The sequence below is a fragment of the Gopherus evgoodei genome, chromosome 11 (genome assembly GCF_007399415.2).
Source record: "Gopherus evgoodei ecotype Sinaloan lineage chromosome 11, rGopEvg1_v1.p, whole genome shotgun sequence".
NCBI classification, from domain to species: Eukaryota; Metazoa; Chordata; order Testudines; family Testudinidae; genus Gopherus; species Gopherus evgoodei.
This window is the reverse complement of record NC_044332.1, coordinates 28923941-28941033: the sequence shown is the minus strand read 5'-3', so window position 1 is coordinate 28941033 and position 17093 is coordinate 28923941. Positions and strand designations below refer to the sequence as shown.

Genomic DNA, 17093 nt, shown 5'->3' with positions numbered 1-17093 from the left:
CTCTGTCAATAAATGGGGGAGAGGGTGAGAAAGAGGGAATTGTCCCTTCTCCACACCCACACAGAACTGGTTCCTGTGCGATTCCCTGTGGTCCTGCTATCACTGAAATCAACGGGAAAACACCCAATGATTTCACCGTGAGTGGGATCAAAACACGTTTGTTACAGCACGTCACAATGTAAAAACATTCCTTCTAAAATAACCATTTTTTCCTACACACCACTCCAGCCAATATTTTTAATCAGTCCAACTCTTATTACACATGCAGTGAGAAATGCCCTTGTGGATACTAATTTAAATCCAAACTCATCTGATTAGATCCTGAGCCTTTTAAAAAACAGGACAGTGACCCCTGATAACATGATTATCTGTGCTACTTTCAAGAGCATCCACTAACTATTCAAGGATACTGATTGTATTTTTGACATAATATGTCAAGTACCCAGGCAGGGAAAATGAAGCATGACAGTAAAAAGAAAAGGGAAGCAATTGAGTTAAGATAGCTGTACCAAAATAATCAGTAGTATATTTTCATCCACAGATCTTGAAGTACTTCACTCATTATCCTTATTTTATAGATGAGGAATCTGAGATAGAAAGATATTAAGTGACGTGCCTAGTCACGGCACAACCAGAAACAAAATCCAGATTTCTCAAGTCACAATCCCCTCTGCTAGCTACTGGATCACACTGCTTCCCATTAAGTGAAAGAGTGGGGATCCTCTAGACCCTATCTGCACAAGGGCCTTGGTTAGACAACTACATAGAAAAACCCACCTTAAGATATCATGTGAGGAAAAACAGCAGAAAAGAGGAGAACGTGCTAAGCAACATTTTCTCCTTTCTGGCTTCTTACCGTGTAATTTATGTAACACCACATCTGACCCTGGTACTTTACAGACAAATAAAATGACATATGCCTGCCCTGAAGAGATTACAATTAGATTTAATGCAACAAGATACGACTAACAAACAAGGGGAAGAGAAAATCAGTATGAAAGGATGTGAGTTACAACAGAAAAATATCACAAGATATGCTTAATATTATGCACATATCCTGTTAATTATCTCTGGGTATCTTAAAATTAATTTTCTCAACATATTACATCTTGTGGTTAAAGTCCAGAATGAAGGGGAACTAAAGCCTGAACAAAAGGAAGAGTTTTTTGATTGCCTCCCACTACTCTACTACAAGGTGTATTTCTGTGCTTTTTCTTATTCTTGTTATGGAAATTGCTACTGTTGAGACAATATTTGTTGCAACATCAAGCAGTTGCTTTGTGTTATGTCACTAAATACTGAAGACATAACCTTTCCAGTACTAGATACGTTTTTTTGAAAATCTACATCTATTTTGTTGGTAACTAGTTGGGTCTAGTATTTCAGTCCTGTTCCATCTTTAATTTCAATGAACAGGGCTATTCTGGGATTGAAAGTGGTTGCTTATTTAACTTTTGCTTCAGGGTTAAATTGTATCTTAACTATCTTCAACAACAGATCTCTAGTCTGGCAGTGAGGCTATACAACATTTTTTAGTATGGGGCTATTGAAAAAATGTGGCCCTGCCTTCCTCTAATCTACAGAGATAACAAATAGGTTTGGGGAACTGATGGCCAATGTTACTGCTAACAGAGATGTAGACAGGTATACCTGGAGAATGATCCTTCTTTGCTGGGAGCACATTTCTAATGATGTTCTGACTGGGAGGAGTTTTGTTTATTAGCTCTTTTCCTAGAGTTCTGTGTTTAAGTGCACCTACTATGGTAGCAATCATATTGTGTGCAATAGCATGTTTATATGTAGAAGGTTATTACACAGAGTTGGGAAAAAAAACAGACTGCATGTAAGCAAGTGTCATGGTTCTTTCTACACTCTTGATTGTTTCAACTCCCCAAATGAAACAATGACTGGATAGATACAATCAGGTGGGTCCGTTTTGAATTAATAATACAGAGCTCTAGGGCTTCTCCTTTATTGCTTTTCTATCTCAGTCCCTTTCTGGCTATTGCCTGAAAGGGATAATGTGGCCCACAAATATTTTTGAAAGGAAATCTGTTTCGCCATTGGAGGGGGCCAGGATGAATTAAATTGCATAATTTTATAATGGAAGGGAAAAAAACAAAGCCCTACAAGTGTTATATCTCCTCTGTTCTGCAAATTATTTAAATCAAACCTTGACTGGGGCACTAGAAGAGGAAGGTTGGTGTAACTGGCGTGAGACATGGGACTGTTTCGTGGCTGCATTCTTGGGAGAATAAACGGATAGAGGAGTTTGTAAGTCATAACCCGGTAGAGAGGAGAGCGGCACGGCAGTCGGGACAGGTGCAATGCTACGGTTACTTCACCAGCAGTTTCAAGGAGATGCTCCTCGGAGAGAACTGACTATAAAGGGTGGGCAGGTCACGTAACCTCCGACGGCGAGGACGGTCAGCCCTTCCCCCCCCGCCCCAGAGCAGAGCAGGGGCTGTTGTGCTGACCCCAGGGCGCGGAGATGGAGCGAAGAGTCACCCAGCGCTGGGGGGAGGCCGCTGAGGGAATCAGACACCCCGGCCTCTCCCCCTCCAGCAACCGAGACCCGCGCGGGCCTGTCACCCACCCCCACCAGCGCCAGGGACGCCCCCGTCAGTCTTGGGCTAGATGAAGGTTCCGCCTCACTTGGCCCGGGTTTCATCCGTCTTCACCCCCCTTCCCCCTTTACTTTGTGCTCCTGCGACAAGATCCAGCGGCTTCTGTCCCGCAAGCGTTAAAACCGGCCTCCCCGGAAGGGCAAACGGACCAGGCCTGGTCACGTGGCAAAGCTGGGCCAATGGAAAGGAGGAACGTACGCTGGGGGAGAGGCAGGGAACCGCTCGCTGGCGCCATCTTTGGTCCAGGCAACTAGAAGGAAAGACTAGGAGGTAAGTAGCCGCGGGCGCCATCTTTGTTAATCCCCGGGCGTCAGCCGGCGCGCTACAGCAGCCGTCAGGGTGGGCGCAGCGGCGTGACCCCGCCCGTAGCGATGGCGGGGGCACTGGGCGGCACAGGCCAGAACAGACACCGGGGGGTTGGGCTCAGCCTCTCCCCCGCCCCGCCGCCTCCCACCTGCGCTCCACGGTGCTGCAGAGGCGGCGAGAGGCCAGCGCGGGACCCAGCGCCATACCAGTGCGGGGCCTAAGGAGGAATATAATGGGCTCCCTTGAGCTGCTTGAGGCCTTAAGCAATTGCTTAGGCTGCTTCTAGCGCGCGCTGGCTCTGCTGGGCCTGTTTAGTGGCGCTCACCACTGCACCAGGGACGGATCCCGCTTCCGTTAGACTTGGCCCCGCCGCACTCACACGAGCACGCTCATCCTCTGCTTTTCCAGAGGCCCACGCCATTCAGAGCAGCTTTCAGTGCCACTTCTGTAGCTGTGCGCTCCGTGCTCAGCCCGTTCGGACTGAGGCAGCCGTAGTGCAGCAGGCCATGCAGCACTGATAGCAGACCACCACCTCAGAGCCCAGGTGAGCACGGGCTGCCTGCCTCCAACCACCCAAAGGGCACATCAGCGATGGTCCAGATTTATCCTGCCCCTCCTGAGGCTGTTAGTCGTGTCCACTGCTCCAAAATGCACAGCAGCAAGCAGTTGAAAGCAATGATGTTTGGCTGTTCAAAGCTGGTTCTCTTTTAAGTTCTTTTGAATATTATTATCTCATTCCAAAAAACTTACAATCCTTCATACTGACTCACTGTGCTGTCTTGGTTTCAGATTTATTTTCTGGATTTTATGTTCAACACAAAGGAGGATATACTCCTTGCCCCAAGAACTTGCACTTTAAACAAGATATAGAATATCATGTACGGTGTGATCAAGATTATGGTTTCAAGTACAGCTTTTTATGTAAACTTAAAATTTGTTAGGTGACTGTATTAGTCATGGGCTTTATGGCAGGAATGATTGAAGGAGGAACAGCTCAGCGATTTGCGCATTGGCCTGCTAACTCCAGGGTTATGAGCTCAATCCTTGAAGGGGCCATTTAGGGAACTGGGGTAAAAATCTGTCTGGGGATTGGTCCTGCTTTGACAGGGGGTTGGACTAGATGACCTCCTGAGATCCCTTCCAACCCTGATATTCTGTGATGCTTAGAATTTTGCATAGAGAAGATAACTATGAAGAAAGTTGAGTTTACAAAGGCTGTGAGAATTTATATTAGTTAGGTTAGTGCACATTGTATTTATGGATTTACTGTATTTTAAAAATACATTAAAAGAAAGTTAATATTGCAAAGTCAAGCACTCAGAAGTTAGGAAATATCAGAGTTAAAGTTTCATGTGCAATCATAGTTTCCCCCCTTATGCAGATCCATTATGATACAGTCCTCAGTACATCACCACATATTATTTGTCCCACAAGGCCTCTGCCTCATTCAGTGCATAGGATGGAGAGAGTACACAGAATCATGTGGGAGTACTGAATGAGGATATTTTCTGTAAAGCCCTGCCTCATTTGTTGCAGAGGTTGTCAAGCTTCAACCATTCAGGCTGAAACACATGATTTTATAAAGGAAAGACCTATACCTGCAATAAGAATCTAATAACAGAGTGCAGGGTAACCTTAACCATCGCTCTCCCTATTGTATATTGATACGCCAAAAGCTTCCAGATGAGTTCCATCCATGTAATCAGTATTATACTTGTCCCTTACTTTCATGTTTGTTTGTTTGTTTGCATAGATATGGAAAGACAGAGTTGAGATGGCACTTGAATTAAAAAGGCTCCCAAGTAAGCTTTTTAATCCTTGACAACTCTGCCCCATTAAAGTGTGTTTAATAATTTGGAAGTAGACTCAATACTAGTTGTTTTTTCTTCATGTGCTTATATGATCATTCAGTTGTACCCTACAATGTATGTGATGCAAAGAGACAAGACCCTTAACTGCTTTTGGTAGAAATTACATGGGTAGAAGTAGAGTGTGTGTGTTAATGTTTCCTCATTAATTGAAAGTTGGCTGGAGTAAAATGTACCATGTAACAGTGTTTTGTTCTTACAGAGGAGATAATAAAGCCAGATGTGTATTTTGAACAACTTGTTTTATACTACAAAGAAATAAAACCATCACAGGGCAAATTATTTTAAGTTCTGTAAACCATGTAAGCCATTGGGGAAAAAAGTATCTGAGGAGAAAAGGAAAAAGCTTACTACAGTGATGTCTTGTACAATTATTGAAAAGGTTTTCCTATTCAATTCTAGGCAAGTTTTACATAGTGTTTCAAACACTAATCCTAGGTTACTATCAACGATCTATTTACAAAAGCACATCACCAGTTGTAAATTTTTTGCTAAAATGAACAAAAGTACAAAGTACAATGCTGATATGATTCCCAGTCTCAAAGTCATTATCACTTATCCTTTACATAAAACATTATTTTCAAAAACAAGACACTTTCAGAGAGCTAGCATAGCCCTATGAAGCAAACTCGATTTTTTTAAAGTAGCCAGTTATCACTTTATGTTCATAATTATTAATTTAACTTGAAGATTCATCTGTTCATATGAGCCATTTAGTTGCTATGAAGTTTCATAGCTCATTGCTGACAAACTACAGCCAATCTTCCATCAGCCAAAGTAGCCAGAAAAATTCTCCTAATAAGGTAGACAAATACACCCACCAGTGGCTAAACACTTGATTGAATTTTGCAAGGCAAGTCTTTACATAGGTGTTGATTTTGCTGCATGAACACGTCCTGTACAATCCCTGTAGCCAAGGCTTAAACTAGGGCCATGCTCTTAAAGGACACAGTTCTTATGAGAACCCAAAGAAGTTCCTGCCCGCCCCCCGGCCAAAATCCAAGCCAGTTCAAAATGTGGTAAGCTGCTTTCAGTTGGCAGTTACTGTGCATATCTTACAGGATCTCTCTTTTTCAAGACACAAAACTAAATGCTGAGGCCTCAGCATAAACATCCATCACTCTAATCACAGAGCTGATTATCCACAAGGGTAGTACAGTACTATACAGTAGTGGAGTCACCCTTGAAATGCAGATTTCTTGAACTCTTGTCAAGGTGTTCCAGGAAAGGCAAACATCTACATTTTCTTCTGTTGGATCATACAGGTAAGATCTATAGCTCGGCTGTTTACCCACCACCAGTTTGGGCTTTTACTTGGTGATTTAACTAGCTAGAGAAAGTGGTTTCTGTGGGATATTCCAGCAACCTGCAAAACTGGACTGCCTCTCCTCTAAAAAAAGGCCATTACAGACCTCTTAACCACTAAAACATGGCCTACCAGTCAAATAAAGCAGACTGCCCAAATCTACATCATGAGAAGTTTTCTGTTTTTAGAAAATTTGTGCTTTAGTTTCTCAAAACAGATTAGCAGCCATGTCTGGAAAGTTAAAACAATGTTGACACATTTCATTAGTATACGAAAAGTAGGCTAGCAAGCTGATGCAGAAATCCCCTGAGTTGACATATACGACTGGAGATGTCTTTGTAACTAAGGAACAGATAGACATAAAAGTATTCCATTAGATCACAGCAGCTGCCAAGTTAAAAAAAACAACTATGTTTGCAACACCTAGAGGTAGACAGACAACCCTTAAACTGGCAAAGTGAACCACTTATACGTAATCCAAAAGCAGTAACTGGCTACTTTTACATAATCTAAGCATGAGGCCTCACCAGTTCTTCAACAGAAGATTCTGGGTTTGCATATTAGCTTTGATTTGTGAAAACTGCCCCTATATTTCAACTAAGTTATTCACACCTTATTTGCAAGTCACTTATGTTGGTTGGGCATATGAATTCTCTTAGCGCTGATTAAGTTTTAGAGCTGGGCCTGCCCAGTTCCTCACGGAAAACCTCTCTCTGAAAGATTTACCATTCACATTAAATACTTAGAAGCATCTTCCTGTAAAAGTTTACTGGTCTTCCAAACAGCATCCCAAGTAGTAGCAATTAGATCTCAGGTGTAAAAAGTATCTCATTGTATGTTACTAGATAAATGGCACAGCAGACTACCCATTCCTTCACCTGAGAAAAAGCAGTCGCCATGGCAGGTTTTGGTCAGAATGCTTCAGTTTCACATCTCCCGATTAGTATTTGTTGATGCCAAAGATTCTTACACCATGAAGCTGTGGCAACTTGGGGATAAGCACACTCAAGAGAGAAGCTGTGTTTAGAATGAAATGTGCTGGATCATACTTGGTATAGAAGCTTGCCAGGAAATACCTGCAGAAACAAAGGGAGTAAAGAGAGCTGACAAATCTTGGTTTTTGTTAAGAGAATTTTAAAAAATTGTAAAGTCATCAGGGGACTAAGAATGGATTCCAAGGATTTGGGGAGTGGAGTAAGGACAGAACAGAAACATTTCTCCTGCTTTAAGATGCTTTTATACTTTCAGCAAATTATGGCCCCAGTATCTTTCTCCCACAACTCTAGGGTCAGGGTTTTGATAAGCAAAAGCTAGATTTTCCCTCCCCTACCCTTTCAACCTGAGGTTCTGAAACTCAAAAGTTACAAAGCCAGCTGAGAACTCAGGTTTTAAATGGCACAAGGTGGTGGTAGTTTTATATTTTAACCTAAATAAATTTCTCATAAATATTAAACTCAGTGACCAGGCATTTGAAGTCCTCTAAGGCAGGGGTTTCAAACTGGGGATCAGGACCCCTCGGGGGTCATGGGGTTATTACATGGGGGGTCACGAGCTGTCAGCCTTCACCCCAAATCCCACTTTACCTCCAGCGTTTATAATGGTGTTAAATATATAAACAAGTGTTTTTCATGTACAAGGGGGGGCAGGTGTCGCACTCAGAAGTTTGTTGTATGAAAGGGGTCACCAGTACAAAAGTCTGAGAACCCCTACTCTAAAGCAAAGAGGACATGAAGTTGAGTATACTGGTGATCAGTCAGCAAAGTATTAAAGAAAGTCTGCAACCCTTTTGATGTTTCCATTGCAAGTTTGCTATTGTAATTTAGCTAGCTGACAACCAGTTCAACTGGAAAATTTAGAGAGCATGCCATAGATTCCAGCTTTTTGCCAGCTATCTCACACTTTTATTGAACCTGTATTCTCACCCCTTTTTCTGCTGTTACAGTCTACTTCTTTGCTAAAAAGAGCCACAAAACAAAGTGATATTGTGAGTTTCCTTTTGGGGAAGGGGGGGGGTATTCTTTGCCTAAAGGAGTGTAATGGGATGTTTTTACATATTGTGCAAGCCAGGGCTTGAAAAATGCTCTTGCATTCTTGTCATGTCTTGCAAGTGGTAGGCTTTCCCTGAAACAACAGAGAAGACTATGACATCCGTTTCTGTGTGGTAGTGTTAAAAATTTAAGAAGTTTCTTGCCCAGATGATTTTGAAATAGCCTTCTAAATATGAACCAATGTAGAGTTCTCGTTCCAAGTCTGCAGGCAGCGCAGTGCTGCTGCTGCTAACACCTTTTACAAGCTGTAGAAGAGGACAACTATAGCAAGACTCTAAGACGTTTTATTGCTGCAACTTAGCATCCTGAGGATAGAAACGGGTCAATTTCATTCAGCTAATGCTTAAAAAAAAGTCTATGAACAACCAGAGGTAGGTATTGGACTAATCTGAGGTTGGGAGGAGGGGGCAGAAAAAACCAGTCTCTGGAATGGGGCAGATTGGCACAAACCTTGTTCCCCTAGAAGGCTAGGGAGGAAAAGGGCATCCTATCACCAGGAGGCTCTAAGGTGGAAAACAGCAAGAAAGACCTTTTCCCCCAAGAGCCAGAAAAGCAGAAGGAAGCTTCAAGTTTTATCACAAAAAACTAGCCATCTTCCATATAAACCTCTGGAGGCCCTGAGCAGCTAGGAATCCTGACATGCTCCTTGGTTCTCAGCAGCTGGGGACAAGGATAGGTCTCTCATCAGCACACTGTCCTTGGATCTTGCTGGTGGCAACTTATCACTAAATCTGGCTGCTTACTAGTAGATTCAGTCCTTGGGCTACTAGGTGTCTGATTAGTTTTTCAAATGTGGTGTAGGACATGATCCTGCAAGTGTGGCTTAGCACTTTGTAGGATTGGTCCCTTACTACTTACCTGACTTTCCTTCTATTTGCATATTTGTTGCTGTTACAATTCCATCAACACTGGCTAGGGTGTGTGAAGTTTCTACTCAATTGTATTTACACTGTTACATAACTTGTGTAAATAGAAACAGTCCTACTAGCAGAATGGAAAACTGACATGAAGTGCTATGGATCTGACTCATTAAGAAGTACGGCAAAGTTCACAGAAAATGTGAGATAGGCACTTTTGATGCTTACAAAAGATAAAATCACAAATGCTGAGACTCGAGTTACTGTTTTCAGCATGCACATGGTACTTTGAAGAAAATGTACTGTTAAGCTTCATAAAGAGCCCAATTCTACAGACCCTTTTGCCTTTTAATATTTGCTAAATTGGGCCTCTATTTCAATGACGGGGTTCAAAACTGCATGGAAAAGAATGACTGTAAACTAATTTAATCTCCAAACACATGCTCTCTAAATCTATCAAATAGAAACAAAAATAAATTAGGAAAGATTTAACAGATGTAAAGTACCACTAATTGATTAATTGAAGCTTTTTATTCCAAATATACATATATAATATTAAATTTCAAGTACACACACAAGATAGAATCATTCTAATAGTTCAGAACTCACAGAATTATTGGAGAGATTGTGAAGAATTTTCGTGAGGATGTAAATTGTACTCCATAGTCCAGTTGCTCCCAGTGTGTTAGCAGCCTGGCTTTCCCCTGGTCAGGTGTTTCAAAAGGAGTTCCCTTTACTGCATGTAAGAATACATACATTCCCTGGCGAAAGAAATTTTTGTAAAAAGTGGCATTATTATTATTATTTAATGTTTTGCATTACTGTAGCCTCTTCAGGGCCCCAATCAGAGCTATATTGTGCTAGGTACAGGTATAGGCACATAGTAAGAGAGTTCGTGCCATGAAGAGCTTGCAACCTGGACACACAAAGCATAGAAACAGGGCGAAGGGGGCACAAGGGCTGAAGGAGAAAGACACATAAAGAAGTGAAGTGACTTGCTCAAGGTCGGCAGGTCAATTGCAAGGCCAGGATTAGAACCAAAGATTCCTGGTTCTCAATCTCATTCCCTATCCACTAGATCAGTGCTTCTCAAAGTCAGGCTGCCGCTTGTGCAGGGAAAGCCTCTGGCGGTCCGGGCCAGGTTGTTTACCTGCCGCATCGGCAGGTTCGGCCAATCATGGCTCCCAATGGTCACAGTTTGCCGCTCCAGCCCAAAGGGGTCTGTGGGAAGTGGCACGGGCTGAGGGATGTGCTGGCCGCCCTTTCTGCAGCCCTCATTGGCCTGGAGCAGCAAACTGCGGCCAGTGGCTGGTAAACAAACCAGCCCGGACCGCCAGGGGCTTTCCCTGCACAAGCAACGGACCGGCTTTGAGAAGCACTGCACTAGATTACACAGCAAAGATTAGATGATGGAACAGACTGTAAGTAAGAGCTCTAACAAGTTCAGGACTGCTAATCAGTAGTTATAAAACACAATATTAAAGTCAGTAGTGAAGAAGAAAATGTGATGAAGCCCCCCTGGTAACTTTTAGACTAGTCCAGGGATCAGCAACATTTGGCATGCAGCCTGCCAACGTAAGTCCCCTGCTGGGCCGGAACAGTTTACCTGCTGCGTCCGCAGGTTCAGCCAATCACGGCTCACTGGCCATGGTTTGCCATCCCAGGCCAATGGGGGCTGTGGGAAGCAGCGGCCAGCACATCCCTTTGCCTGCACCGCTTCCCACAGCCCCCATTGGCCTCGAACAGCAAACTGTGGCCAGTGGGAGCGGACGCAGTAGGTAAATAAACCGGCCTGGCCCACTAGGGGGCTTACCGTGGCAGGCCGTGTGCCAAAGGGTGCCGATCCTGGTTGAGTTAGTAAAACAAGCCCTTGAACAGAACTATGCTCACACGGCATTTTTAGGATAGCAATCTTTACATGATCTGCCACTATCTAGGGAAAAGTCTTAGGCCATATCTACACTACAGCTTACGTTGGCATAACTTGTCGTTCAAGCGTGTGAATAAATCACCCCCCTGAGCGAAGTAAGTTATACCAACTCCCACTGACACGGCTACCACTGCTCACTAAGGTGGTTTTATTACGTCAACAGGAGTGCTGTATGTATAGACGTGCCCCTATTGTTGATACTGGGTTGTTGCTGGTCTCAGGATGCTAGATAAATGAATCTCAGTTATGGCACAAGCTGATGGACTGTGGCTCCTGGTTCTCTAACCTTGACATAACATTTATATTCACATCTATACATTTTAAATGATCACTGCAAAATTATGGCATCCTAAGGCAGAAAAGGCAGTTTGAGCAAAAAGAAAAGGCATTTTTTTCAGGTCAGATTGGCAGTGACTTTGTGGGTTTTTGCTTTCCCTGTAGCAAGTGGGTGTGAGTCAGTTGCCCAGATTATCTGGGTATATCTCACTAAATAATTTCCCTGCCATTGTGGGGGCCTTGAGCACTGGTGCACCTCAGTCCCTCTTACTCTCTGCCTGTGGCACATAACAGTCTAGTCTCCTGTGGGCTGTCATACTTTGGTCTAATTTTGGTGGTTGGGTTTAGTGCACAGATGCTGAATGATGGAGGTGGTCCATGATATACAGGAGGTCAGACTCGGGACCACTAGATCATCTTCCATCTTTAAATTCTATAACTCTATGAGAATTATTTTTCAAGGCTCTGAGTGGGCAAACACTTATGCACGTGAGTAATTCTGTACAAATCAGTAGTACCACTGAATTACTGCTTAAGTGTTTTCAGGATCTGAGTCAAATATTTTAATTATAATCCTGAATGAAAGTCCACTGAAGTCAATTACCATTCTATTGCTTTCAGTGAGGGCTGGATCAGGCCCTGTGTGAAGATAGGGGTTTCTTTTTAAATTATGGAGAACTAATATAATCCCTTCTTCCAAAGTGTAAACAAGAAGCATAAAGCCCAGCAGATGTTTCCATCCTAATATTGTGTAAAATGCTGTATTTTTTTTTCTGTTGCATCAGAGTTCTTCTGTTAGATTAATAGCTAATACCAGGGGGTTACACACAGAGTATGTTCTCCTCAATGTGTGTGCTACTCTCACTAATATTTAAGGCTTATCTACTTACAAATAGAACAGAGTGCATAGTTATTATCATAAATGCCAATTGGCTTGCTTTGTAACATTCTGGTTAATTTTCTAAAAGCTTTTTAAAACATTTTAAACGGTTTCCCTGATTCAAAGGCTTTTGGTTGAACACTAAAATCAATAATTCCATCTTTTACCTTCTGTTTTTTTGCCCTTGTTAAAAACAGTAACCTATTGTTCCTTCCACTGTAAATGGCTAACACTCTGGCTTGTGAATAAGTTCACTGCAGAAGATAAGATAGTTTGGCCACTTAGAATTTCATTGTCTACACCACCCAGAGTCAATTGTATCTTTTTCCTCTTCCACATCACTCGAATATATATACGTACATACATAAATGCCAGCTAATTTCTTAATGTATGTTACAAGACAGAGTTCTGTACTCACCAGATTGTGAATCACATTTGTTAAAGTCCATGCAACAGGAACACTGAAGAAGGGAATGCTGAGCAAAACAATATGAAGCATACCAACTCCAAGTGCGTATGTCAGCCACATTCCACGACTGTTCATCACCCTGGTGTTTGGATTTACCTCACTATGGGCAACTCCTACGTTCATTTTGCTCTATAAAAATAAAATTGTATGAAGACTGATATCACAGGATTCATATATTAGAGATATTCAGTATATCCCACATCTAATTTTAAGACCAGGAGAGAGACTATTATTATAAATAATCTATAATAGGGTAACATAGCTAGAAAGAGCATGTGTATTGGGTAGAACACAGGACTTTGAAGTCAAGAGTTCCGTCTTCTCACACTGACTCAGTTTGATCTTGAATATCTATAGAACAAGATTTGAGGACTGTCATTCTGAAGTCTAGAATGTCCAAACAGTCAGTATGTAGTGATGGAAACAGTTACAACCATGGCTGAAGTTCATAATATTCCCTGATTGAGTCATCGCTGGGATTCATGGCCTGTTACTGTCCAATTCTTAAGTTATCACCCATTTTAACTTTACAAATTACACCTATGTGGTGTTCAGCTACAGTATGACTTGTATGTATGTTATGCCAAGTGCCCTAGAGACCATTGTTACATCATAGGTAATTCAACTGGTCACCACTTTTACTGTATAGAAAAATTTGCATATGATAATTTCATTAGGTTGTATGAGGCAGACTGCATGCATGGTAGAATATTTGTCCCAACTGCAACACCTGTGCATCCAACTGCCACCCACAAAAATAAACACATATCTTCCAGCTCACTCCCTAGACACAAACACCCAACACATGCAGCACAAACCCCTCATTCTCCACCCGCACAAATCCATACAACTCTCTCAGTGCAACATAACCCATACACAAATCAAGTCATCCAACCCACACCCCCAAACATCACTCTGAAGAGTGCAATGTCAGTTGAATCAGTGTGAAGTGATGGAAATAGTCTAAACAAAAAGACTCAGCCATGCTTGTAGCTATAACCAGGTTCAATTACCACCGGGATTTGCAATTTGTTACTTAAAAAAACAAAACTAAACTAAAAACACCCAACCACGACTTCATGATTCAGCTATTAGAATAACTCAAGCATTCTGTACCTCAGTTTTCCTAACTGACTGGGTTTTGTTTGGCTTAATATTTGCAAAGTGATTTGAGATCTCTAAGTGAAAAGTCCTTCATAATAATTTTAATATTAAAGTTTTAATTATTTGCCTATGAGGCACCTGAGGTGAAGCAGATTGTATTTACTGGAGAAGTCCCTGCCCTCCTCTGCCCAACACCATTGGTCCTGTGTACTAAAATGACTTCTTCAATTTTTATCCACCACTTGTTTACAAAAATGTTGCCATGGCCTGCAAGGCTAGAACTACTCCTATTCATTTCCAAGAAAAATATATTTCTTTCTGCCTAAAAAGGCTAACTGAAGTTGTCAGCCTAGCAAGATTATAGATAGATAGATCAATTGATCTTGCAAACCACAGATTCATCTGGGGTGATGCTGTTTGCAGTGAGTTCTTACACAAACCTATTTCCAAATCTGCACATCCAAAGGATGAATTACAATGCTCAAATCAGAAACACTCTCCGCCTACAAATGTGATAGTGGTCCCCACCACCAACACCACAATTTAAGAGGAGAATCCAGATTGTTCTAGTACTGTAGATAAATTATAGAAATCACTCAGGTCTTTGCCTCTGCAATGTCTTCTTATTTCAGCTTGCTAAGAGACACACACAAAGATGAGCTCTGGTATACCACATCTGGTATACCTCCTGGTTCTGGCCAGAATCCAAGCCATATTTTGGCACACTGAAACTTTTTAAGAGGAATGAAACACAATGGATGAACTATTCTTTATAAACTATGAATGGATATAAAATTGTATAACTTTTCATCTCAATGCACTTTAAAGTTCTACATGCCGCACCACAGAAAGGCAGCCACCTCTAGAGTGGAAGGCAGCAGCCAAATGGCATTCAGCACATTTCAGAAAAAGGTGTATGAAATGCGCATATGAGAGGTGACCATCCTTGGGGAACTGAGGGGAAAGAGGATATATTAGGCAGTGAGAATAGTGGAATCCGTACTCTTATGAAAAGCCTCATGTGTTTTTCATTGTCAATGCAAACTGGTGAGAGCTCAGTACTAAGGTGTCAGCCAAAAGATGCATATGGTAAGCTTGAATTCCATGCAGTTTACTGTCTCAGAATGAAAAAGGAATTAGTTGGTTCTCTGATTTCAGGGACTCTAGGTGCCATCCCCTCAGTCTGACAAGTAGGACTATAGTTCCTTTTCTTTTACAGATGACCCCTGACCAAGAGACCTCCTAGTCAAACTCTAATTGTTAGCTCTATTTTCAGCATATATTTAAGGCAAATTGTATTTCTAGTCCACATGCTGATGCTGCCTCTCCCATGTTGGGTGCTGAGGCTGGGCAGGGATAAATGGAGCAGAAGTGATTTAGTACTATTGACTTTTTTTTTTTAACCCCTTTTGGTTCCATGCTGCAGCAAGGGCTTCTCCAAGCCAGCTAGAAACTTAGGGAACAGTATAGCACAACTGTAAAACAGAAACTTCACATTAAGATCTGATTAATGAAAAAACAGTTACAGAATGTTTACAAGCAAAACAATTCCCACCCTCCTTAAGAAAGGGATAGATAATAAGTCAGACAATATCATATTACCTCTATATAAATCCATGGTACGCCCACATCTTGAATGCTGCACGCAGATGTGGTCGCCCCATCTCAAAAAAGATATATGGGGCTTGGAAAAGGTTCAGAAAAGTGCAACTAAAATTATTATGGTGTGGAACGGCTGCCGTATGAGGAGAGATTAATAAGACTGGGACTTTTCAGCTTGGAAAAGAGACAACTAAGGGGGGATATGATGGAGGCCTATAAAATTATGACTGGTGTGGAGAAAGTGGATAAGGAAGTGTTATTTATTCCTTCTCATAACGCAGGAACTAGGGGCCACCAAATGAAATTAATAGGCAGCAGGTTTAAAACAAATGAAAGGAAGTATTTCTTCACACAATGCACAGTCAACCTGTGGAACTCCTTGCCAGAGGATGTAGTGAAGGCCAAGACTATAACAGGGTTCAAAAAAGAACTAGATAAATTCATGGAGGAAAGGTCCATCAATGGCTATTAGCGAGGATGGGCAGGGATGATGTCCCTAGCCTCTGTTTGCCAGAAGCTGGGAATGGGTGACAAGGAAGGCATCACTTGATGATTACCTGTTCTGTTCATTCCCTCTGGGGTACCTGGCATTGGTCACTGTCGGAAGACAGGATTCTGGGCTAGATGGACCTATGGTCTGACCCAGTATGGTCATTCTTATGTTCTCCTCACATATGCATACACACATATAGTGGCCACTGCTACAGTTAATCTGCTTGAAAAGCCATTTATCAAGTTAAGTGTTACTCAATTCTTTTTGCCCCTTCCAACTTCATCGTCACACACAATTTACCAAAGAGAGATTGGATTCTAATGTCACACCTGCCTGAATCCAGAGCAAACCCAGTGAAGCCAATGGAATTCACTCCAGATACAGTCTTCAGGGTAATAGAAATTAGAATCTGACCACGGAATTTTAAAACGTTTCAGAACACAGTTAAGTGTCCCCAAGCCTGTAAAATGCTTTAGTTCTTGACCACGTGAATACAGAGGTTTTTAAGGCAGGCTCCAATCGTTGAAAAGAGGGATATCTATCCTTCCATCATATACTAGCAATAAGTTCCCTGTTAAAACAAGAGGCCAGCTACTCTATATCCCAACTGAGAGGCAGATACGGGTAAAACCCTTTACTCTCCCCGCCCCCCCCAAAAACCAAACAAACAAAAAATCCAACGTATCATGCATGCATCGTCGCTATTTTGCTGATTGCGGCATCGGAGATTACACACACTCTCTCTACAAAGCAGCTTCACTCACAAACAATAGCCACTCTAGCTACTTGCATTCAGTGTGAATCTGAAAACTTCACCTTCGTTTCGTTTTCTGGTCCATCGTGGCCAATCTGACATAGAATCAGGACAAAGGCAGACGTCGAAGCCCGCAAGCAAGCTAGATCCATTTGCTGCAGAACAGAGATCCCATGCACTGAAAAGTAGGAGCCTTGATAGAAAAACAGGGGTAGGCCCCTATCCAAGCCCCAGTGCAAGAGATGGTGTGTGTGCAGGGGCCTGCTGCTGCTTTGTTACCGGAGCACTGCAGCCCTCTTTGTGGGGCCCTCTGGATCTCGGATGTACACAATCCACCTCGGACAACTACGGCAGTCCCCTTTCGCCTGGGCACAACCCTCCTCCCCGCGGCTCCGTCCGACCCATAGCAAGGGGGGGACCTACCGCCTGGGCTCGCCTCCCCTCCGCGGCGCCGAACCGATCCGATCTCCCCGCTGCCGAGCTTGCTCCTCCCGACCAGCTCTCCGGCGGGCTGCCCGCTGCGGAGCGCGACGCTGCTGCACTACACGCCAGCCGCCCAGCGGTGCAGGCTGC

The 17093-nt window shown here is 42.7% G+C and overlaps 2 protein-coding genes across 4 annotated transcripts in view; one reads left to right on the top strand and one right to left on the bottom strand.

Annotated features, from left to right (window-relative positions):
• The window catches only part of ORMDL1 (ORMDL sphingolipid biosynthesis regulator 1), a 17683-nt gene extending 590 nt beyond the window's left edge, over positions 1–17093 (bottom strand). Inside the window, exons 1-5 of one of the 3 annotated variants that reach the window (XR_004002546.1) lie at positions 16944–17093; positions 16583–16675; positions 12517–12696; positions 9622–9773; positions 6986–7183 (exon numbers count right to left, since the gene is read on the bottom strand). Coding sequence is in view for 2 of the 3 variants with exons in the window: in XM_030579555.1 (XP_030435415.1) it covers positions 7048–7183; positions 9622–9773; positions 12517–12696; positions 16583–16672 (558 nt within the window). In the remaining variant the exon portion in view is untranslated. Of the gene's footprint in view, positions 1–4798; positions 7184–9621; positions 9774–12516; positions 12697–16582; positions 16676–16943 lie in introns of those variants that run through there. The other 2 variants (XM_030579555.1, XM_030579556.1) reach the window with 2 other exon arrangements.
• PMS1 (PMS1 homolog 1, mismatch repair system component) overlaps positions 2845–17093 on the top strand; it is a 122508-nt gene continuing 108259 nt past the window's right edge. Inside the window, exon 1 of the mRNA XM_030579538.1 lies at positions 2845–2897. The gene's annotated coding sequence lies outside the window, so the exon portion shown is untranslated. The remainder of the gene's footprint in view (positions 2898–17093) is intronic.